The 23,965-nt window shown below is 45.2% G+C and overlaps 1 protein-coding gene across 1 annotated transcript; it reads left to right on the top strand.

The window, feature by feature from the left end:
* The first annotated feature begins 159 nt into the window (after positions 1–159).
* LOC142563350 (uncharacterized) lies at positions 160–20,235 on the top strand. The gene is made up of 5 exons (XM_075673912.1): positions 160–282; positions 7,218–7,396; positions 15,179–15,258; positions 18,718–18,816; positions 20,071–20,235. The coding sequence occupies exons 1-5, from the start codon at positions 160–162 to the stop codon at positions 20,217–20,219; spliced, it is 630 nt and encodes a 209-aa protein (XP_075530027.1). The 3' UTR covers positions 20,220–20,235.
* The last annotated feature ends 3,730 nt before the right edge of the window (positions 20,236–23,965 follow it).

Raw genomic sequence — 23,965 nt, 5'->3', positions numbered from 1 at the left:
AAGCAGATAATGTGGCGTTAGGAGTGGGGTTAATTGTCAGCTTTGGCTTTTTGTTTTAGCAATGACATTTAATTCATGTACGTGCGCATAGAGCTACACTGATATAAGCATTCTCTGATACGCACCGATCATTCGACGAGGAAGCGCTGCGTCGTAGAGATGTTCTTGTTGAAAGCATATATTAGCATTGCAGCAGCATCACTATGTGTGATAGCGAACGCCGAGGGTAAACTTGCCAGAGGAGGGGAGGCTGCCAACCGTACAGGCCTCCGTATTGTAGAGGTAAGCCGACACATTTTTATGTGCTTCCAGTTGATTGTACCGCGAAAAAAGTGCCGAAAAAGTCCTACATGGCGGCTGTGTCCAATCACATGTACATATAATGCACACGAAAGAAACGTTCTGCGATGATACATCCCTCGCCTTTCGTTTGATGTAGAAAGTGACAATTCTTAGAAACGAAAACAAAAATGCGTGTTGGCACAACATTCATGCCATTTGGCAGAAACCCTATATGTCGCATATACGACACTATCTCATGACGAGCTCCCTGTTATATCTTCCAGAACTTCAGGACCTGAACGCTAGTAAATGATGCGCTCTGCTACCGGGCACGAGGCTCGCTGGTCTCGGTGGCGACTGGCCGCATTTCAATGAAGCGTATGGCAAAAACGCTCGTGTGCTAACACGTAGGAGCAAGTGAACGAGCGCAGGAGGTCAAACCTAGTCCGGAGTACTTCACTGTATTTCGCATAGCCCCATAATTTCTTCAGTACGTTACAGTTCCCGAATGAATGAGTACATGAGTGAATGAAATAACGAATGAATGCTTTACTTAGGTATTCAATGAATCAGTCAATAATGAAATAATTAAATGTATGCAGCCCAATATGGGAACAGCTCAGTAAGCAAAGAGCCGCGGGAATGTGAAGAGGCTGAGCCGTGGAGCTCTGGAAATTGGAAGGCTTATATTACTCTGGTGCTATAGCACTATATCGCTACAGTTTTGAAGAAACAAATGAACTGACTCGTGGGAAAAATAATTAACCAAGCGATCTGAAGACCAAAGTCGAATTCCAGAAGGTTGCGCTGGCACCTGTGAAACTTCTTTTCAGAGCTGGGGCGCTATAACGTAAAACTATTCCAAACTTTTATGTTAAAATTCTGCAATCAGCCCTACGCGATTGGTGAAAAATTTTTTGGACCACCTCCACTTCACTTGTCTGTCACGCGATGTCACGAAAACTGCGATCGCTACCAACTAATGTGACTTGTACACACCGATCATTCATGATTTGACCGAACCAAAGAAAAATGGTTATTTCGGATTCCCCGCCTTTTCGCCATTAGCACTCGCCTATTGGTCAAAAGATTTCGGGCTGCACCCACTTCACCTGCCTTCCACGCGATGTCACAATACCGCAAAATCTCACCGCGTCAAAGTGACGTGTATGCGTTAAAGATGCATTAATATGCTGAACAAAACTGAACTTTCTTCTGAATAGCTGCAGGCTGCCCCGTTCCGAAAGGAATAAAAGATGGCTGCCGCCCATCGGTCAGGCACTGGCTATGCGCACCGGCTGGAGAGCATGGGTTTATTTGCGTTTAATAAAACATTCTTCGTTACCGTGTAACATTTTCGAGCACTTTCGGCATGTTTACGACCTCGTTCTGCCAACTCTTCTTTGCTGAGAATCCGGTTTAGCCTCATTCTTAAGCTTCCGTTGCATGCCACCGTGATTTTCAATTAGCCACTGCAAGCTAAATAAGGGAAAGTGGACCAAGCGCAGATGCCGGCAACACCCTCTTCGTGCGGTTATCAATTTTCACTGCAGTGTCTCGGCCCCATCAAATACCTTTCAACATGAGCGTGCTCCTTGCCTCTTGTCAGCCAATTAGATAAGACAAGCCGCTCAGTGTAGGCAATGTTATTTGTTTTTCAAACAAACAAAAGTGACTTCCTATCAACGATGAGAGCGTTTGATTGGTCTGTTCAGACAACACTGCGGGTTACCGCCCGATGCTTGCGTCGGCGGTTAGGCAAGTTTGACCTCAGGAGATTGGAATAAAAACACATTGTAATAGTTTTAGGTTATAGAGCGCCAGGTTGCTTACTTACCGTATCCAAAGTTAGGTTTTTGAGGCGAAAGTGCCAAATGGCCCATTGAGCGACAAACATGCGCCAGTCGGTTTGTAGCAGCGAAACGGCTGATAAATTCGCATTGGCTGCGACGCCACGTCAGAAACGTGCCTCGACAGAGCAAAGCCGGTGAAAGGGAACACCTTCTGGCTGAGCAGCGCGGCAGGTGTAGCGTGAGACGAGAGTTTGTCGCCTCGGCACCACGCCACCCTCGCTCTCACTTTAGGAAGGCGGCGCGCGGTCCACATCTCTCTCCCTCTCCCTCTCACCCCTACTGGACTATGCTGCTGCGCGCGCCTGCTGGCTTTGGTGGCCGCTGCTGCTTCCTCGGCGTCTCTTTGCGCAGGACGTCAGTGGCATGCGGCGTTGGACGCGCAGACTGCTGCTGCTTGCTCGATTTCGGAGCCCGTAGCGCTAGAGTGCATCACTGGCAGCGCAAACTCAAAAACCGCACAACGGTGTTCAATTGCCGAATGATGCTTTCATGTTCAGAACTCGTAAGTCCTAAGTGCGTGAGTGTCCTCGGATTATTTTGTAATTTTTTTATTCTCACAATAAGTGCAGTGCCTCGTGGACACTACAATATATATATATATATATATATATATATATATATATATATATATATATATATATATATATATATATATATATATATATATATATATATATATATACGAGTCCGAATCAGAAAAGCCCTGCCTCTATTTCTTTAGCCAAATTACGTCTGGATAGGCCAGCTCGACATATCAATTCCCAGTGGTGGACTTTTCTGGTCGGCCCTGCCTTATCTGTCGGTACCTCCTGCCGTATGGAGGGTAATTGCTTCCGTTAAGGTTTGCTGCTTGGTTTCGCAGTTTTTCTCGTCTAACAGGATACTGTCTATAGGTGTACCACATAGCGCAGAAATTATACGTAATTCACCTCAGATATAACAAGTGGAGTTTCCTGAAGTACCCACGGTGGTTGAACAATACGCATCTGAAATAGATGTACTACCTAGCAAGCATTCGCTAGGTCAGGGCCAACTTATTTTTTCCAAATTAATGATACGATTATTGTTCAATGAAGTTTTTTTTTCTCTATGTGAAAAGGCTGATTATATAGCACGCCATAGCCGAACAGCCGTGAACATTCTTTTACCGCCCGAGGTTTTTTACCATGCACATACATCTGAGTACACCAGCAGCTTAGTATTTATGTAATATCTAATAGATGCCCCCTTCGTTAGGATGCAACCCGCAACATTGATCTAAGGAGTGCGGTGTCATAGCAATTCAGCTTCGAAGAATTTTATACTGTCGAAATATTTTGTGAGATTCTGCAGAAGCCAGGGATAGTTCCTGCTGTTGAAAGCGTTGACGACCGTTTTTATGTACACCATATTTCTCGGTAACAGAAAAGCTAGGCGGATTCGACGGCATTGTTGGAATCTAAGTTAAGCGGGTACTTAAACCCTATTCAGCAACGACGTGCATAGCTGCGGTTATTATCGTCCAATACAACGCAAAATCTCGCGCAATGTTTCCTTTACCGCATTGCACTGTTCGGAAGCTATGCCACAATTTAGACAAGAAATGGGGCTGACGCACACTGGGAGACGCCGACGCTGCCATGTAACGAGGGTGAAGGCGCTGTATGATGCTTGTGAAGGGAAGGAAAGTGATGGGTGCTGAGTGCAAGGACGCGTACGAAACATATTTAAATATACTTAGGCATTTATAGCCCTTGTGGTATGACGGAGAGTAATAAAAACGCATAATAAAATAAATCAAAAGCGAAATCTCGAATGAATCCAGAAGGATAGCTACATTAATCTTATCATAGTCCTGAGCAGGTACAGCAGCACAGTGTCATAGACGGCTTTTCGCTGCGCAGGGGTCTGACTTGAAAGGACCCATGCGTTCAATTGTACCCGACCGGTGGAATTGCGGTGAACCTTTCGCAGCGTGCCATGTTATATGAAGGTGTCCTGACCTATACTTTAAAATGCCTTTTGTTAACACAGAAAGCAGCTCTGCTTCGGGCTCTCTATATCATCGATGAATGAGTGTTATCAAAGGACGACAACTGTCGTATGACAGGGACTACAAGTAGTTCTGACCGACCGCAAATCATTGATTTAGAGTTCCAACTTAACATCTCTAAGTGCTGAACGATGTCAGGGAGGGTGGCAGGTCACCAATCGCGAGATACGATAGTATCTCGCGATAAATGCAATACGATTGTATTGCTTATTGCCCACATAATTCCAATACTGTATTTTAAATATCGAAGGATATAACAGGTTCACAACGGAGGAAGCACGATTCAATGATGGGCGTTTTAGTAATCAAAGAAGACTGCACTAGAGCAGACACCTACGTATCCGAAGCACTACGTTGCCATCACTACGTAGTGAAAAATTTAAATTATGGGGTTTTGCGTGCCATAACCACGATCTTATTATGAGGCATGCCGTTGTGCGAGATTCCAGAAATTTGGATCACCTGGGCAGCCCAGGTGGTCAAAATTTCTTGCCTGCACCCAAATCTAAGCAAACGTATGTTTTCGCATTTTCCCGCCATCGAAATGCGGCCGTCATGGCAAGGATTTGATCCCGGGAGCTCCTCCTTAGCAGTTCAACACCATAACCACTAAGCGATGAGGGCACGTACAACGTAAGTGTTGTCTGTAGTGCTTGTGATGCCCATAGACCCAAGTCGGAAACAAAAGGACTCATTCAGCAGCGGACGCATACCAACTTGCCGTAGCGGCACATACCCAAGTTGGGTTGAAACAGTACAATTAAAAAGGGTGTCATACTCACTAGGTATGCAGACGCAGAGTGGTACATAACCAAGTTTCGAACAACGAGGCTTTTTGAAGAGCAGTGCATACCCCTTTGCAGATGTCCTGTCGCTCTGAGGCTCATACCCTGTGGCCAAAATGGCACATAATGAAACATGCCCAGTGGCCCCAGTTCCACAAACCCAATTACACACACACAGTTGTGTCAGGGGCGCATACCAAGTTGCAGGTGCAAGCGGCCCCAATGGCACGTATCCCATCACACACACCCAATAGCACATACCCAGTGGCACGTACCCATGACGGGGTCAACAATGTTCATCGAATAGCGGCCCATACCCACTGGCTATGCCCAAACTCAGTGGCACATACGCACGTTGGCGTGAAACGCTTGAAGATCCGCACATAGCTAGCGGCAGTGGCAGATGCCCAGTAATCGTTGGCACTCAATCCAGTGGCATATACCAAGAGGCCAGTGGTGTGACCCCAGCGGCCTCAAGGGCACATGTTCCTGTGCCACGTACCCAGTGACACCTGTCCAGTGGACGGAGTAGAATATATCCGATTTGGTCTGTTATGGTAAAACTTTATTCAAGTCCTGCAGATCGTCAGTCTTCACGAAGCGGGCGCGCCCACGTGCAAACTGGGAGGCCGATTTGGTGTCAAAGAGGTTACCTGAAAAGTGGCATCCACCCACTATCCATGCACACAAGTGAAACAGACAAGTTGGCGTGAGAGAGTTTCCTCTAAGACAGACGCATACTGCGTAGATACCCGGTCGTCCCAGGGCACATACGAAGTGGACCCAACGGCACATTCACCAATACTAGGTGACAGTTAGGCATCGTAATACAGTTGACAGAATGTGACACGTACGCAATTTCCCAAGGGCACATACCGAGTGGCACATACCCAGTCGCCCCTTTGGCAGATATTTTCAGACAGCACTATCTTTGGCATCGGACCCTCAAAACGAGCAGGTGGACACAAAAAAAACTGGTTTGACTCGGAAAGGAATTACCGAGAAAGGTCAGCGGAGGGGGCTTGAAACCCTTCATGCACATTGTAAAAAAAAAAAAATCCCGCTAATCTATAGACGAGGCTCCTGCAAACATTTGAGGCAAGCATTGTTGCACTGGGTGCTGCAGCGAATTTACAATGTCGCAGAAAAACGCCAAAAAATCGCTTTCTCTCATTTTCGCAATGTCGTCGGAGCAAAGCGCTCGAAGCGCTATTGGCTGATTTTGTGGTCGCGACTGCATTCTCAGTAATACTAGTATTAATATTTTGGAGTAAATAAAGGAAGAAAGAATACGTATGTCTGCGATCTCAAAAAGACCGCAAAATATTTCACCTTTGCACTGCCAGTATACACACGACAGCAGCGCGTAGCTGCTTGGCGTTCGAGATGTCAGCGGTGTGCGGTGCAGCGTAGATGCTGCGGCAATCACCGGATGCTGTGACGAGCTCTCTTGGCTGTGAGATGCCCAATTGACGGGTGGAGGCTTACCGCCTTGCCATTTCTGCTGCGTAGTTTCCAGCGCCCTTGCGTAGACGAAAAGTAGAGAGGGAGAGCGGCTGATCCATGAGATAAATACGCATAACTCCGCTTATGCTTGAAGGATGCGATATTTTTTTTTCGACTTGAGATTCGTAAGGCGGCGTTCTTTAACAGTAAGGTGATGTTATGAATAATTTGACGAATGTTCTCACAGCCTCAATAGTGCGCGCGCCGTCAAATGATCTGCGTCGAGCATCTTTGCCGTATCGTATTCCTCTTGTTTTGCGAATCGACCATACTTTTGGACACGGGATTTCAGTACGTGATCTTGCAACCAATGAAGTCGGTATGCTACTGTAATTAGCGGCGATGAAGAAGAGAAAAAACTGAAAAACTGTGTGGAACAGCACTGCCACTGAGCTGCTACCGGGCGATTTCAGCCATCGTTTCCCTGTAGGAGTGGCTGCGCCATCAATAGAGGAGCACTGCACGACAGAAAATGTACATCCTCTAGGTGCCATATGAACAAATAGAAAAAGAAAACGTAATATAAGGCAAGCTTTTGTAAAGAACAGGTTTTAGTGCAGTTATGCGGTTGAAGTTCTCTCGTCAATTTGGCATGTAGTTGGCATGTTTTTGGTCACCCAGAAAAGCAACAGGAACATCATGGAACGTGATTTTGTTTATTATGTTATGGAATGGTAAAACCTTACTTTTGCAGCAAAAGCTAAATCCTACGCCGTATTTAGCCGTTCGGTTGATGTTGTTTGTTTCATTCGCGTGCAGGTTTTCAACACAACTCAGAAATTATGGTTGTATCAGCAAAACTACTCGAACGATGTGACTCTGCGAGAAGGCACGACTTCAAATAAAACTGTGAAAGAAGAATGCATATTTTTAAAAAAGCGTAATATTACCCAGGACGACTACTACTACTGGCGAACGTCAATCAAAGCGAACAAGTGGTAAGTAGGAATATATGTTATTCTCATGAAGTAAAACAAGCAGTTCAGTCATAACAGAAATCTTCGCTCACAAGATATTCTTCAGTGTCTCCGATATTTTTGTAGCTCGTAATGTTGAGCCCCCAAATAGGTCCAACTCGCATGAATCCAGTCTGCATAGGTAATGTAGAAAGAAGACCTTAAAAAGAAGGCGTTTATGTAAGTGCCACCATGGCTCACAATAGAGCAATGCAAACTAAACCTGCATCCATGCAAGGTTTAGTTCTGTAGTGAATGAAATAAAAATAGCAAGAAATTGCAAAAGGTGAACTGCTGTGACGACAGGCCTATTATTATTTCCTGTGACGTGGGTGACTCAGCGGTGATCTGGTGCTGCTGTGAAGATGTGCTGACTATACCATTTCAGTCATACTTGGTGACTGGACACGCCGCCACACAAATTGGGAGGATGTGGAGCTGTCACCAATACGACTGCGATCTGCTCATGGCAACAGACCGGCACTCTTGAGCCGGGCAACTTGCTGCCTGTGGCCGCTCAGCTATTTTAATAGTGCCACTGAGATTGCCTGCTTAATCAACTCAATGCGAGGGAAGTTCTTGGTTGCCTAAAATAAACTGCCTACGACATGAAAAAAATAGCTTTGGGGTACGTATTTCCGGCGGGAACTCATTTTACCGCCCCGAAACAAAATGCAGGTTGCTTTCGCACGATGCGATGTGTCGGAATGATGTACAGTAGCACAAGGCATTTGTTCAAGGGCGGCTGTCAGACGTAGTCGCAGGGTAACCTCTGACTCGGTATGTAGCCACACCTGCCTACATCTAGCAAAAAGGGTCAAAAACTTAGCGCCTGCCACAGAGGTCTGAACCCGAGCTAGTCGGCCAGGCCATATGTTTGAAGGCAACAGTGCTAAAAATGGAACGAGTGGGGAAGGCACGCAGAGCGGTGGACATCCAACCGAGTTTACTTACCCCAAGTTCCCAACTTGGTGGTATTAACACTCTGTTTTTAAACATTCACAGTCAACAAATACGAACGTCAGGTCAGGAAGTGGTGGACATCCACAGGCAGCAAAGTGCAAGGCCGATTTTTGATATTCTTTAGACTGAATGTCTTGTTTGCATGCATTCGCAGGTGATTGTTCAGGCATCGGTCGGTTTGACCTATGTACACACGCTCACACGAATGCGATACCTCGTCGACTATGTGAAGTGTAAATTGTCCAATTAGTGTTATAATGAAATCAACTGGAAGTCAATACTCTATCTACGTGTTGGTCACGCGCGTATGCTGCTTTTATTATTCCTTTCAAAGATTGAACGCCTACCGCTCTATTCGATGGCTGAGACTATGTCAGTAGGATGATGTAAGTGCTGTGACAGCGTTGGACTGTTAGTTTCCTTCTTGTAGGCCGCACGAGGTGAATGTTTGGGCAAGAAATAAACCTCAACTGTGAGGACGTATATAGAAGACAGGGATAGTAATACATTTGTATAAATTATATATGTCGGATATAAAACCGCTAATCAGTGGCCTTACTGTATAGTCAAAATGCGTCTTGCTGAAATCCATTGTCTTACAACGAAAGCCATATTGTCACTTTGTCGAGACGGTGACGACAGACTGCACCAAATGGCGTTTCACAAAAGTAACTAGTTATTCGTCGGGCCTGTACCCATGAAAGCAAGTAACATTCGGGCAAAGCGATAGTGACAGCGATAATGACGTCAATCGTCGAAATGTGATCGACGGATCAGTCGCGGCGGCTACTTATACAAGACTCACGTATGATTCCTGGGTAACAGCTGGTGCTTGCACGTCTTCCAGAATGTAAAACACTTTTCCAGTCGCATATGCAATCTGACTTGTAGGTACTGGGACAGCATGGAGTCTAGATGGAATGGGCTACAACAATCGAGAAATTGATAAACACAGGAGTGCCTTTCATCTAGCGTTAACAGTGGTTAGCAGGTGAAAGATTGGTCAACGGCAAAAGGAGAGGCAATACACGCATGTGAATATTTAGACCACAGTCTAAAAAGCCTTCAGCATGCTTCGTGAATAAGATAGACCATCAATGAACTTTAAAGAATAAAGCTTGATGATGACGGGCTGGCACTTTCCAGAGAGGTTTGTTTCGCCATCTATGCCCATGTGATTGCTTTATGATTAAGGGGTTCTTCAGGGCTCCGCATCGTTGTCTGCATAGTGCTTGCACGCTTAGGAAAGACTGTAAGCACAGCCTTCAAAAGATTAGGTTCTCTCTGCGTGACAACTAATCCTTGAAGCGTCTGCGATGTCGGCGAAAATCAGTTCCGATTACTCGCCTGTGCGGTAGGGATTTTAACGCACTGTATCCAGACTACCTGAGAGTGTTTTAAAAGCATTCTTCGTTTCAACACGAAACCTAAAACTACAGGAATTGTAGGAACTGGTGGGGAAGACAACAGCTTAGTATGGGCTATTGATTTTGGCGGCAGGAGAAGAAAGCCGGTAAAGCGTAAGCGGCATTGGGGTGCGGCAGAAGGTTCTGCGAGAATCGGCAACTCAAGTCTAAGGGTACTGGAAGAGCACTCAATAAGAGCAGAATGCGCGGAGAGAAAATCGAGGCCGAGAATGAGGTCATGGGGGCAATGAGCAATTACAGTGAAGAGGACAGGAGTCGGTCGGTCGGCGATGCTGACACGTGCCACACACATGCCGATGATAGGCACAGTACAGCCATCCGCAACGCGGACGACGCGTGCCGACACTAGGGTGAGAAGCTTCTTCAGTCGTCGTCGGAAGGCAACACTCACAATAGAAAGATGTGCTCCTGTATCGATGAGTGCCGTGATAGGATAGCCGTCAACGTCAACGTCAAGAAGGTTTTGCTTCGTAGGTAACGTGAGCAGAGGATTTCAGGGCAGGGTCGACAACGTAGCTTTACCGCCATAAGCTGCAGTGCCTAGTTTTCGGGCTGGATCTGGGAGGCGATAGGCGACGAAGGGAAGCGACGGGGTTGCGGCGAACGAGACTGATGGCGTCGAGGTGAGGGCGAGCGGCTGTACCGAAGGTTCGGAGCAGGAGCATCAGCGGCAGTACGTTCATCGCGGGTGGTATAGGGAACTAATGTGCGGAATTAAGCGGCGGCGTATGTCCGAGAATGTGGCCGATGCGACTGCAGTGGAAGCAGATTTGTCTGCCATCAGGGGTACGCCACTCGGACGGTTTGGGGCGCGATGTGGCAGAAAAGGGCTGTCGGGGACGAGGAGGGCCGCTAGACAACTGGGGAACGCTGGGCTGAGACGTGGAACACACGGAGTTCAGACCCATGTTCTCAAATTCTTTTCTGTCGACTGCCTGAATCATCGAAATGTGGGTTGCTGGTGGATTGGGAGGCGTCGCGGAGAATGCTGATGAACAGGCGGCCTCGAGTTCGCAGCGAACAATACGGGTGACGTCGTCGCAGGTGGTGGTCTGACGCGGTCGACCTTCACAGGTCGATGCAGCAGCAGTGTTGGGTAGCCGCGTGATTTGGTGTGGTGATACGGCGGCTCTTAGCTTGTTCAAGGCAACGGCATTCTTTTACAATGGCGTCGATATAGTCGAGACGTTGCCGAAAACAAGCAAATTGAAAGCGACGTCGGCGATGCCTTTTAGCACATGTGCCTCTTTATCTGCTTCGAACATATGATCGTCAGCTTTGCGGCATAGAACCAAGACGCCGAGGATGTATGAAACGTACGGCTCTGTAGATGACTGAACACGAGACGCAAGAGCCTTTCTCGCGGCAACCTTCCGCCCACAGGGGTCGCCGAACAGTTCCCGTAGCTTTTCTGTGAAACTCTCCCAACTGGTTATTTCATCTTCATGCGTTTGGTGCCACACGCCTTGGGTGCCGCCGAGATAAAACATGACATTGGCGAGCGCAATAGTTGGGTCCCACCTGTTATTAGTACTCGCATGTTCATACAGCTTGATCCATTCGTCAACGTCCTGTCCCTCCAGGCCAGACAACACATCAGGGTTGCGATGTGGGGCAACCGTGATGATCGGAGCAGTCGGACAAGCCGAAGCCGTTGCAGAGGCAGACTCGTCACCGGCAGGCGTGGTGACAAGCTCGATTTGCTGACCACTTCGCAGTTCCGTGCCGATGACGGGGATCGCTAACCTCCACCAGAATGTTACGTGCGAAAACACACACGCGAAAGAGGCTTTTTACAGGCTATTTACACTGGAGCCAGACAGCCAGACCGACCCTCACTCGCGCTAAGGGCAGCGACCAACTTCGTCGTCGTTCTCGTGGCGGCCAGTCTTTTGAGCATCGCTCGATAATATCGTAATAATATTTTGCTTGCCTTCGAAAACATCGATGGTTTTAAGGGAGGCGGGACAGTTCGTTGGCCTGAATGACGCAATTTAGCTTGGAATTTATGTGGTCAATAGGGGACAGTAGAAAAAAAACGAGAACAGAAAATTGACATTTCTTTTTGCGCCAATAATAAGGTAAGCTAAAGTTCGTGAAACCAGGGATGGTTTTTTGTGGACCACTAGTTACTCTACCTCAAGATGGTAGTGTGCAACCATCAAATATTTATTGATGATTCTTTTATCACCCGTTTTATTATTTTCTGACGCTCAGGTATTTCTACAATTTATCTCTACAAAATTTGCAGAGGAACTTTTTCTATTTCTGTAACCCCTTGCTAAAGAGCAATCTCGGAATTTTTATTTCCTAGGTGAAGCCATGAATTTGCCATGTTTCGTGTCGACCCTGCTTCGCAATGTCTTTACCAAGTATAGCAGCTCATTATATTATTTCACAACTTCGTCAGCGACACGAGACCTTGCTAGATTTGTACATCGTCATATAAGAAAAAGCTGACAATCACTGTAGCGTACGCTATAGAGGATGAAGGCGAAAGCCTGTGAGGTTACGGGATACTTATTAAATTGCTTGACATCCTCATCCGAAAGCATTGTTACTTCCTATTGCTTGCAGCCCAAAAGGTCGTAGGTTCGATTGCCTTATTAAACTCTAGATTCATTAACCGTGCCTTAATTAACTTCGCGTTAATTAACACCCAAGGCGATGGCAACGACTCCCATGAAGTTTAGTGCCATTAACTTTGCCTTAATTAGCTGTGCCTTAATTGACGCCAAAGTTCGTGGGATCGAGTACCTTCAATAGCTCCATATCAATATAAGTTTAGCTTAATTAACTTCCCTTGATTATCACCAAAGGTTGTAGATTTGACTCCGCCCAGAGGTCGTGGGTTCGAGTGCCTTAAATAACTATGAACTGATTAACTGTGTCTTAATATACACCAAAGGTCGAGTGTTCGACTCCCACCAAAGGTCGTGGGCTTGAGTGGCTTACTTAACTGCATCCTAATTAAATATGTCTCAATTAGCACGAAAGATCGTGGGTTCGACTTCCACCAATTTTAATGCCTTTGAAATTTGGTGCGATACGCCGGACGGTCATTGCTGCGATAATGCGGGACAACGAACGGAATTTTCGACCCATGAGCCGCTCAAGGCTTTCGACTGAACAACTAATTAAGGGGTGTATCTACACTCACAAGCGCAGCAAAACAATGCCTTGGCATAGAAGTGACAGCAAAAACAAATTATAATTTTATAGAACAGCTATAGAACTAGACCCGCCTCACCCAAAAACAAGAATTAGCTTAAAGGTACAGCATCCTTGCTATTTTTACATACAGAGAGATAGGGTCTTTATCAGAAAAACAGAAACCGGCGCGTACACTTCAGCTGGCATGCTATTAAGTATAGGGATGAAGAATGGGATTAAAAGTCCCCAGAGGAGATGGAAAAATCAAAGAAAAAGAAATAAATATGAAATGTGCAATCGGGCCTGATAACAATATTTACAGGTGAGATGACAGGTAAACTTTGGCTCCGGTACATGAAATCCTGCAACTCTTTAAAGCTCTGACAATAGACAAATTTCTGACAGGTATTCGAACAGCAAATCCAAAACGCGCCGCTGTTTGGAAGGGCCGGGCATCGGACCTATGATTCTGGGTAGCGGCAAGGGATAGTGGCAAATCATTTCTATTTGTCGCTCAAAAACGGGTATCTCGCCTTGTACGCGGAGCATTCAAGTAGTATGTCCTCCACTGTCTCTAAGGTACCACAGTTATCACAGTAGGATTAGTGTGGTATTATCTGTACAATTACCTGCACCCTATGTGGTAGAGATGATTGTGCGTGTATGCCAAGTTCAGTACAATGACTCTAAGCGTCGAGGAAGTGATCGTCAAATTTTCGATCTCACTTCTGGGGCGCTATAACGTAAAGTTATTCCAAACTTTTCTATTCCAATTCTGCAATCAGCCCTCCGCAATTAGTCAAAAACTTTTTTGGACCACCCCCATTTCACCTGTCTGTCACGCGACGTCACGAAAATAGCGATAGCTCCCCATCTGATATAACACATAGACAACGATTATGCATGATTTGACCGAACGAAAGGAAAATAGTTATTTCTGATTAGACGCCTCTTCGCCATTAGCCCTCGGCTATTGGTCAAAAGTTTTCGGACTGCGCCTACTTCACCGGCCTCTCACGCGACGTCACAAAACCGCAAAAACTCGCTACGTCAAAGTGACGTGCACCCGACAAAGATGCATTAATATGCCGAACAAAACTTAATTTTCTTCTGAATAGCCGCAGGCTGCTCCGTTCCGAAAGGAATAAAAGATGACTGCTGCCGATCGCTCAGTCACTGGCTACTCGCACCTGTCGGAGAGCATGGGTTTATTTGCCTGTAATAAAGCTTTCTGCGTGGCCGTGCAGTGTTTTGAAGCACTTTCGGCATGTTTAAGGCCTCGTTCTGCCAACTCTTCCTTGCTGAGGATCCGTTTTAGCGTCATTCTTAAGCTTCCGTTGCATGCCGCCGCGAATGTCGACGAGCCACCACAAGCTAAGTAAGGGAACACGGACCAATCGCATATGCCGGTACAACCCACTTCGTCCGGTTGTCGATTTTCAGTGCAGTGGCTCGGCCCCATCGAATCCTTCTCCACTTGAGCGTGCTCCTCGCCTCTTGTGAGCCAATTAGATAAGACAAGCCGCTCAGTGTAGGAAATGTTATTCGTTTTTCAAGCAAACAAAAGTGACCTCCTATGAACAAGGATAGCGTTTGATTGGTCTCTTCAGATAACCCTGCGGGTGACCGCCCGATGCTTGCGTCGGCAGTTACGCAAACTTGACGTCAGTAGATTGGAATAAAAACATATTGGAATAGTTTTACGTTATAGGGCTCCTGGATCACAATATTACGCAGAACGCTGTCTTGGTGAAGCGGTAGATTTCTGAGGCAATATTTTTCTTGATAGGCATAAAATGCCTATCGCATTTCATTGCCGCATTTCATTTTTATTGTCGCAATTTATGCAGCAACGCATAAAATGAGTTGTCGGGCTGAATTTAAAGCGACATCACTTTATAAGAAACGTTCCCACGCCCGGAGATAAGGTGGACCAGTTGGTTGTGACGTTTGACAGCCTAACCTGGGAAATTGCACCTGAGCATTCTGCATTGTTGCTTTCCGTCTTTACCTACCAGTATAACAAATATCATTAGATTTATTGCCTGTATACCTTATGCGAAAGAGCCTTAATTATAAAGTGAGAGTCAGAAATTAAAGAGAGGACTGGTAATAGCGTAAAAAAGACAGCAATGGAATTGATCCACAAACGGTACTGTCCTCTCACTTTGCCATTAAAATTATTCATCTGCCTATGCCGTGTTCTTTTATTGCATTGTAGGTTTAGGGGCCCCCGCCACGGCAGATTTTTTGAAGATGTCCAAGGTGGACTTGGTTCCATGAATGTTTCCAACCCTTCAAGTGAGTGGCAATACATACACCAGATGAGAGCCAGCGACAATGCCACCATTGCGTTGTTGTCAGCTTGGTTGAAGAATGCGCATGAAAGCTGTGTTTGTTTCTGATTCCTCTGCCATTCGACGTACAATCCGTAGTGCCACGGAGGTTAAGTGTGCGGTACTCATACGACGACCCCTGAGGTGGCACTGCGGATTGTGTCTTAGGCATTGACTTTTTCGCTGGTATGCATGACTCGTTGTTCACTGGCATGATTACCAGTATTGAACGCTGCGCACATGAAAAGGTTATTGTTTTACCTTGAGAACCAAACTGGAAAGCACAAAATAAATCGCTCTATTCCGCTCGCCATAACATATTTGCTATGTCTGATATAAATATAGCGATAATGGTCAATTCTTGTATGCTCAAGTAATCTCCACAGCAGACAAGAATATTGACGGGTGAATACTGAACAAGAACATGATGCCAGATATTTATCTCAGTGTTTGTGAGCCACTTGTAAGATACCCTTTACACCTTCTTTACTTCCCATTTTATTGAGGTCAATCACGATTATCGTTCATAGTTGATCTCTATATTTTCTACGAAAAGAGAGAAACAAGTACAATAATATTATAGGGAAAAACATAACCAATAGGCCAGGTCTACTTTGGCCGGTCCATTAGAAGAACAAACACGCTGAAACGCAAAAAAAATAGAAGGCTTGACCTTTCGAGGCTAGGACGAACTATATAATAATATATATTTCAATGCAATCATGCAAATGAAATAATTCGCTGTGGAGGTTACTCCCATTTCAAGTAGTCCGCGGACTTAGCAATGTATTTCGCATGCGTAAGGTTTCAAAGCAGCACGCTGCGTATAAAGGCCAGCGACAAACAGCGCCTGCAACATCATCGCTTTCGGCTTCAGCCCGTAGTTGCTGTAGTTGATTAGCGGCTTTGGCGTTGCGCTACATAGCACGAGGTCATGGGATCAAATCCCCGCTGCGGCAGCGGGATTACTACGGGGCTGAAATTTGAAAACGCCCATGTAACGTGCAATGGGGGCAGGTTATAAAACCGCAGGTCGTCAAAATTAATACGGAGTCCACCACTATGGCGCGCCTCAAAATGAGGTCACGGTTTCAGCATGTAAAACACCATAATATAATTATTTCACCCATACACCCATGTCCTTTATTAGAAGCAGTTAACGCTACGTAGAAGCTACACGACATTGTACTGCCTTCAAGACTGGCCCATGCAAGTCGTAACGGAAGAGGCTGTAACTTTTTTTCACTGTGTAACAAAAAATCAGTTGTCATGCACTCACCGTCATAATACCGTCATTGTGGTGACATTGCTGCTATCGTGACACGTGCATTAGTGTCTCAGACACAATTACTTTTCTTAAACAAGCATTCTCATCTGCTAACGCTTTACAGAAACCTAAAATATGCTCAACGAAAAGCAGCTCCGAATTTAATGCGTATTTGGCAGCGCCCCATGCACGATTGTAGATGTTAATCTTTGCCGTGATTGTAATAACCACCATTTGTTTCCTCTTAGAAGGTCACTCTAAGATTTTTGTCTTCAGCACTTTTGATTGTAGTAATACTCCATTTACGTTTCATGAATAATATTGATCAAAATAATCCAAATCAATGACAGGAATTAAAATGCTTCGCACAGGGTTGCTTCCCCGGGTCCCCGGATGCTGAATGCTATCTGTTCTCTTTATCAGTCCTAAAAACAGAACAGAGTTATAGCATTTCCTACAATTCTTAATAAGAATATATGAGCAAAACCACAACAATGTATAAGTGGGAGCAAATATTTCATATATAATGTGCGGAGGGACATATATGTCGCCTTGAAAAAGATAAGTCCACCTGTCCAAACGCTGGCTCCAGCTTTAACCTCGTTCTCCTTTTGTTCATCGTCTTCAATTAGCATCTCCCGCCTTTCCCACGTTTTCCTTGCATTCATAAGCTTATAATTAAGTAAGTAAGGATTATTTTCATACGACACTTCTGATCAATTTTCTGTTCGATGAGGTGTAGACTGCACAAATAGGCAGGATAAAATTTGCGCCAAGCTTATATCTATTTTCAATGATGACGCAGTTCATTTATTTACGTTTGAATATGCGATCACAGGAAGCTTATAGCGAGGCAGTATATAGAAAATTGTTTAATAGAATAAGGCATAATGTGCGCCAAATGAGCAGAGGAAAAAAAATGAATGAATAACAGAATTGTTTGCGAGGAAAAATTTATCAAGAAAGCCACAAACAACACAGCGGAATTAAAAAAGAAAGAAAACAAAGAAAAACTGTAACCGTTTCTCAAATCGCACCAACGATTCTAAGGTTGCAACATTACAAAGACTGTTTCATTGAACTATCGTTTCCGGGAAATAAAATTGTAATTATAGAGGTTATTTCGTGGAACTAACGGCGTTACAGTAAACTGGTAGCATATCCTTCAAAATGACTGATAACATGCGACATATCCGTGTTAATACACCATTTGACTAACTGATAGGAGAACCTAGGCTGACATACTTGATTTCTATTGGTAAGTGAGTGTAATTAAATTCGTTTTGTGGCCTCACTAAATCCCATATGCCCGAAGGAATTATAGGTACAGCACAGTACTTTCTTCGGTATACTTTCATGTTTGTTGATGTCGGTGCCTCGTGTACAGTGCAAACAATATATAGGCGCACGCCTGTAGACGATAAAACAGCGTCATAGCACAAGACACTGGTGCCAGTATTCGTGACACAAAAGTTTTAAACTGGTATTACAAACTATTATTGGTTCACCTTTCAGGTTTATGCACCGCGGGAGCAAAAGTCAGCTAGGATTCATTAGCCTGATTCTTTTCGAAAGGAAATGTATATTTATATTTCTTAATATGTATTTAATATTTATGCACTTATCGCAAAAGATTGAATTATGGAGTTTTACGTGCCAAAACCACTTTCTGATTATGACGCACGCCGTAGTGGAGGACTCTGGAAATTTTGACCACCTGGGGTTCATTAACGTGCACCTAAATCTAAGTACACGGGTGTTTTCGCATTTAGCCCCCAATCGAAATGCGGTCGCCGTGGCCTTATTGCAAAAGATCAGCATTGAGACATGTGTGATTGCTAGTTGAAGCTTTAGTCCTGCAGGTAGTGTAAAACAGTCTAATGATAAACTTGTGACAGAGTAATGGAGACATATGCATGACACTTTCAAGTGAAAAGGGCCAAATAAATTTTCTCGCTTGAGAATTATACTACATACGTCAGGTCTTAATTTTTATACCCTGAATTGAGCGTTTTATCTGGTGGCACGGTGCACAAATTTTGTCCGCGACAATACTTAAGTAGATGGGGGTGTGCCGCAGAAAAGCCTGCTGCTGTCGGAGTACAGAAGTTCGGAGCGGGAGAAATTGCTGAAATATTAATATTTTGTTTTTTTTAGAAAACGATACAACCCCATTCGAAGTCATGAAGCTCATGTATGCCGAAAGAAATTGCAGCGTGTTCTTCGTAACACCGCTGGAAGAGAACGCTCAGACAGGTATGATGTCGGAATTTCTAGTTCAACATGTATTTAGTGGGCTGCATGGTGTCTAAAAAAATGTTATTTTGAGTTTTGATGATGTTGATGCGTGGTATTTTATGGCGCAAGGGCCAGGTTTGGCCGAAGAGCGCTATAACGAGTGGTAATGTTAACGATGTATTGTGGATGACATGAACAATGAACTAATCATGGTAGATTATTTTGAGTTTTGAGATAACGTTTGCATATTTTATTATTGGTAGGTTTCGGTACGTAAACCTATTAGCATGTTCCATCAAAGAATATCTACGGAAAATCTAAAATCGCGGTTGATGCATAGCAAATGACACTTTTCCGGTAGAATGAAGCTTCGCACATTAGTTACAGTAAATGTTTATTCGCGTCTTCAGTCAGGCCCAATATTTGGTGCTTTTACTTATGACGGCAATGCAGTTAAAATTTAAAATAAGTCCAATGTGAGATTCCTCGGCACTGAATCGACACCATCTGGGAGAGTGCTAAGCTCCAGGAAAACTTTGTAGCATTCAGGACCTATTTTGTCTCGAAAAAGTAATCGTTATCTAGGTTGAACATTTTCCCTTACTTTCACTCCGCGCACCCTGCACTTACAGGATAGGCATGGCGTGCGCGTTAACAGCGCGACGCAACACAGTTGACACGAAAGTAGTGTTGACGCTGTTGACACGAAAGGATGCCGCCAGTAGCTCATGCAGCATTCCTCGGCTCTAGGACAGTCACCTGTACCCAACCTGTATTTGGCACCGATGCACCTGATTGTCCATTCCCCAGTTCTTGTCGCCTGTATAGCGGGCGTGTGGACGATACCTGCCATAACCATTGCGAGACGGTGTTTGAGCAAGGGAGGACGGGTGAAAGTGACTGAAAAGGAAATGGATCTATTGAAAAATGCAATAAAGTATGCAGGTATTGGTGTCACTCGACCGTATCCTGTACTGTTGCCCGATTGTCTCGGTAGCTACTTGGCTACAGCACCCACGAAGTTTTCGATACAGCAGGTGCATTTGACGTGAGAGCGGGCACAATAAGCAGGTGGCAATAGATGCGTATAAATAAAGGAATATCCTCATGCCTTTCCAACTGAAAATATAATTGATGCTTTGGGCTTGAAAGATTCTGTCTCTACCCACCATATTATTTGGGGGAATAAACATAGGCCACGATAGCAAAGTATAAGCGATTACTTAGCCCTCATTGACATGCCTTTTATTTGGCGTTATGATTTTTTTTCAGGCTGTCAACTCTACGTCCGAAACAAGGCACTTTGGCACGGGCCGTCAGAAAACTGCACAGAATATTACAAGAAGCATTGTAACAGAACGATTGATGTGTACGACATAGGGTGTGAATATGGACCGATGTTCTTCTGGAACGAGCGCTAAAGTCAAAGAAAAAATGATGTAACTCAACGAAGGCGCCCGCGCACATCCCTAAATAAAGCAAATTAACTCGGCAAGACATCCTGCTATCATCAAACCTATGCTAAAAATTAAAACATGTTACGGCACTGCCAGTTTGCGAAATGGATTCAGTTGATTTCATTTATTATCACCTTAAAGGCGCGAAAGCGCTACACATTTGGGGGACGGTAATGCAAACACACGTAAAAGTGGTCAAATCATCCAAGCAAAGCGAACAACCACATTTTGCCGATTTGGTGCAACTTGAAACAAGCGAACCAAAACTACGAAGGCGAAGAAGCAACACAGCATAGATAAGCCAAAAGAAACAGACCAGGTGAAAGGATTGACAGAGATAGGCTATTAAAAGTACTTTATGTTCAATTCTAAACGGTGAACACTGGGAACAGAAAGTCACGGAAAAGGATGCACTAGGTATTCACGACATTTCCTGCGGACAGTACACGTCACGAAGCGGTGAGGGACTGCATTCCAGAAAACTATTGCATTAGGGAAAAAGGAAGTGGTCATGGCTGTTGAGCGGCAGGAACGTCGTGTGGCGGAGATCTTCTCAATGGTGGCTTAAGTGTGCATTGTAAGAGAAAGAGTGAAGGAAAAAAGGAGGTGATATGATGCGGCATGACTTCAGTGTTGACAGACCTATTGATTGCTTGAAGGAAGTGACACTAGTGAACCGTAAGGATTGTGAAGTAATAAAGCAGGTGGCTCGGTTTTAGATGCATTCCAATGATACGGCTAGGGAAGCTTGAGTTGGATGCCAGGCAGCTGAAGCAAATTTGAGTTGCGGTAAGACGAATGCCAGGTATGCTATCTTTCTATTACTTCTGGGGATGCGTTTTTCAAGTTTCTTTGTAGATATCCGAGTGAGCATGCATCATTGCGACGTATTCTTTCGATATGTGTTACCCAAGAAAGGGATGACGTCGTTTGAAGCCCGAGGTACTTGTAAGATGAGGTTGTGCTGACGTGGACAAAGCTAACACGATAAGTAGACTGGAGGGGACTGTGCTTTAGGGTTGGCAGTGCGATAAATAATTAGGCATGTGTCATTTTTCGCACCGTAACGAGATTGTCGAGTTTGCTGCGAGAGCGGTGATGCAAGCGAAAGAGTGACGCCACTCCGATGTAGCCACGTACCCAAAAAGCCCCGTGTTTATTAGACGGCCGCTTTTTATCCCTTTCCTCAATGACTTCACAGAGCCAGGGCACACGAGTGCTTGGTCAGATCAGAGATAACCGATAACACTACACATTCCTTTTTTTAGAACACATAGAATACAAATGAACCACAATATAACCAAACAGTATGAAACATACAAATAGGATCAGTATGCATCGCGAATCGCAACGGCACCGAACTGCAGTATGCAGGTCTCAACTGTAGCCATATCGCTGAGGTGGCCCTATTTCATGACTGTAGTGTGTCATATAACCACCGGGTCTCCCGTCCTCATATGAGGCAGCAGCTGGCGTTGAAGTAAGCGCGAAAGGCTCTGCCGAGGCCTTGTGTTCTTCGGATTGGCCTGCAGCGTCCGGATTCGCACGATAGGGTCGGATGATGATTTGCTTGAGCTGACTGAAGCGGAACTCCTGGAGGGCTTCAGTGAGCAAAATGTGATTAATCTCAAAAGAATAAAGATGAGGCGGGATGGCAAAGAGATTCAGACGAAGCACCTAATTATTACCTTTGGTTCAAGTGTCTTGCCCGAGTCAATCGAGGCCGGGTACATTAAGCTCCGTGTTATGCGGTACGTGACAAATCCACTCCGTTGTTTCAAATGCCAGCACTTCGGCCACAGCTCGCAGAGCTGCCGAGGCCTCCAGACTTGTGCGAAATGCAGTGCCCAAGAACACACCTCTGAAGCTTGTGAGAACGCTCTCCACTGTGTAAACTGTGACGGGGATCACGCCGCGTAATCGTGGTCGTGCCCCTCTTGGAAGAAGGAAAAAGAAATTGTAACGATCAAAGTAAAAGAGAATATATCGTTCAAAGAGGCACGCAGGTGGGTAGCATACCTGCCAAAGAAAAGCTTTGCCAAAATGGCGCGTCAGGGGGCAGAGTCACAACGGCCTCCGGCGGCTGTCCGATCCACAAGCAGTGAGTCGGCAGTTACGCCATCTGCCCCACGGTGGACACAGCTAGCGCTGCTCCACCAACCGATTAGAAGGGACCATCCCCGGCCCCTTCCAGCTCTGGCAACAGCCGGCACAGCCAATATAAATTCCTATGTAAATTCCAATGTAAATACTCCTACGTCTGAGTGAATAAAGTTGCCATGCTGTATCGGTTCACGACAACGCTGTTGGCACCTGCTGGTCTCGCCGATGGGCCCAGTGTGCTGTTTCATCTGCGCTGTCGTTGCCGAGAATTCGGCAGTGTGTTGGCGCTTACTGAAATATAATAATATGACTATTTTTAAAGCATGCGGGGCACTGTGTTTAATTTCATATACCATTTGTTCATGAGTTTAATATGACTCGAGAGAAACTGTAGTGTTTATAGGGCGGGCTCGGAACCACACAATATTGCCCATCGATTTGATGGTTGTAGAATCACTCAATACACGCCACCTTGGAGAGCCGCAAATTCTACTGCTGTAGATGTTATAACGTGCGTGAACTTCAGCTTTATAAAGATAGAGCTTGATGGGACAATCACAGCTCCGGTAGAACTGTTCCGACTGGTAGAAGCATTCGTATATATACACGCGGTGAAGATACGACTCATTCATAAGAAAAAGGCTGCTTGGCGACATGCCAGCCCTCTTGGCAATCCCAGTAGCTGATAGGCCCACTTGAGGCCGCCGGTGAGTCGATGACACTGTAGCGCAGTTTTAGGACACTTCGAAGAGCTGAAGGCAGCTGGTAGTGAAGTTCGTGGCCGGCCACAAGAACCTATATCGTTGCCTGTGGTCTCTGCACTGACAAATGGGCTAGGAGGTGCGAAACTAGCCGTCATAGGTGTCGCATGTACACTTAAATGTCGCAACGGTTATGCATCTGGTGAGCATGTGCTGTGGTGCAGCAACAATCGTTGCAGCTGTCAAAGCACATCGCGAGAGGCCAAGACATGTTCGAAGTCGTTGGGCTTGAAGCCTCTGTAGTGCCTGCATGTTGGTCTTGCGTGTGTTGGACAAAGCTGGAAGACTAACACAGACGCGAAAAAAAGGCGCTCCTTATAGCTATAAAGTAGTGCACACAGATGAATACGACGATTTACCCGCGACGAAACTGAACAGATGATCAATCCACATGAATATTTTTTTTAGAAAGGTAATGTTCGCACCCCAGGTTAGAGCGCAATCGACAATAACGCCTTAAAACTGGTGAGATTTCTTGTACTCAACTCACCGACTATGAACGTATACGGGATGGGATGCTACCGGTTTGCACGTAAATGCTGCTAATTCGTGTTTATTTCGCATTTTTGTTTAGGCATACGTAAACCCTCCAGTATTCCAGCTACGTTGTTGCAGGAATGCTGCTAAAAATGAAAGGTAATTAAAAAATAAAATGCGCTGGGAACGTGGATTGAGGTTACGCGATGGCAAAGTGCAAGAAAGTGAGAGAAAATGCTTAACTGCGGGTGCAGGTACATCTTTTCTTTGTATTGGTGTTCGCATATTTCATTAGGATGAGTTGATTAAGAAATTAGGCATTTGTTGCCCACTGACGCTGAGTTCTTGCACAACTCATCTAACGAAAAC

Source organism: Dermacentor variabilis, chromosome 11, assembly GCF_050947875.1.
Source record: "Dermacentor variabilis isolate Ectoservices chromosome 11, ASM5094787v1, whole genome shotgun sequence".
In the NCBI taxonomy this organism is placed as follows: domain Eukaryota; kingdom Metazoa; phylum Arthropoda; class Arachnida; order Ixodida; family Ixodidae; genus Dermacentor; species Dermacentor variabilis.
Note: the sequence above shows the minus strand (reverse complement) of the source record. Positions and strands in the feature narration are given on the sequence as shown.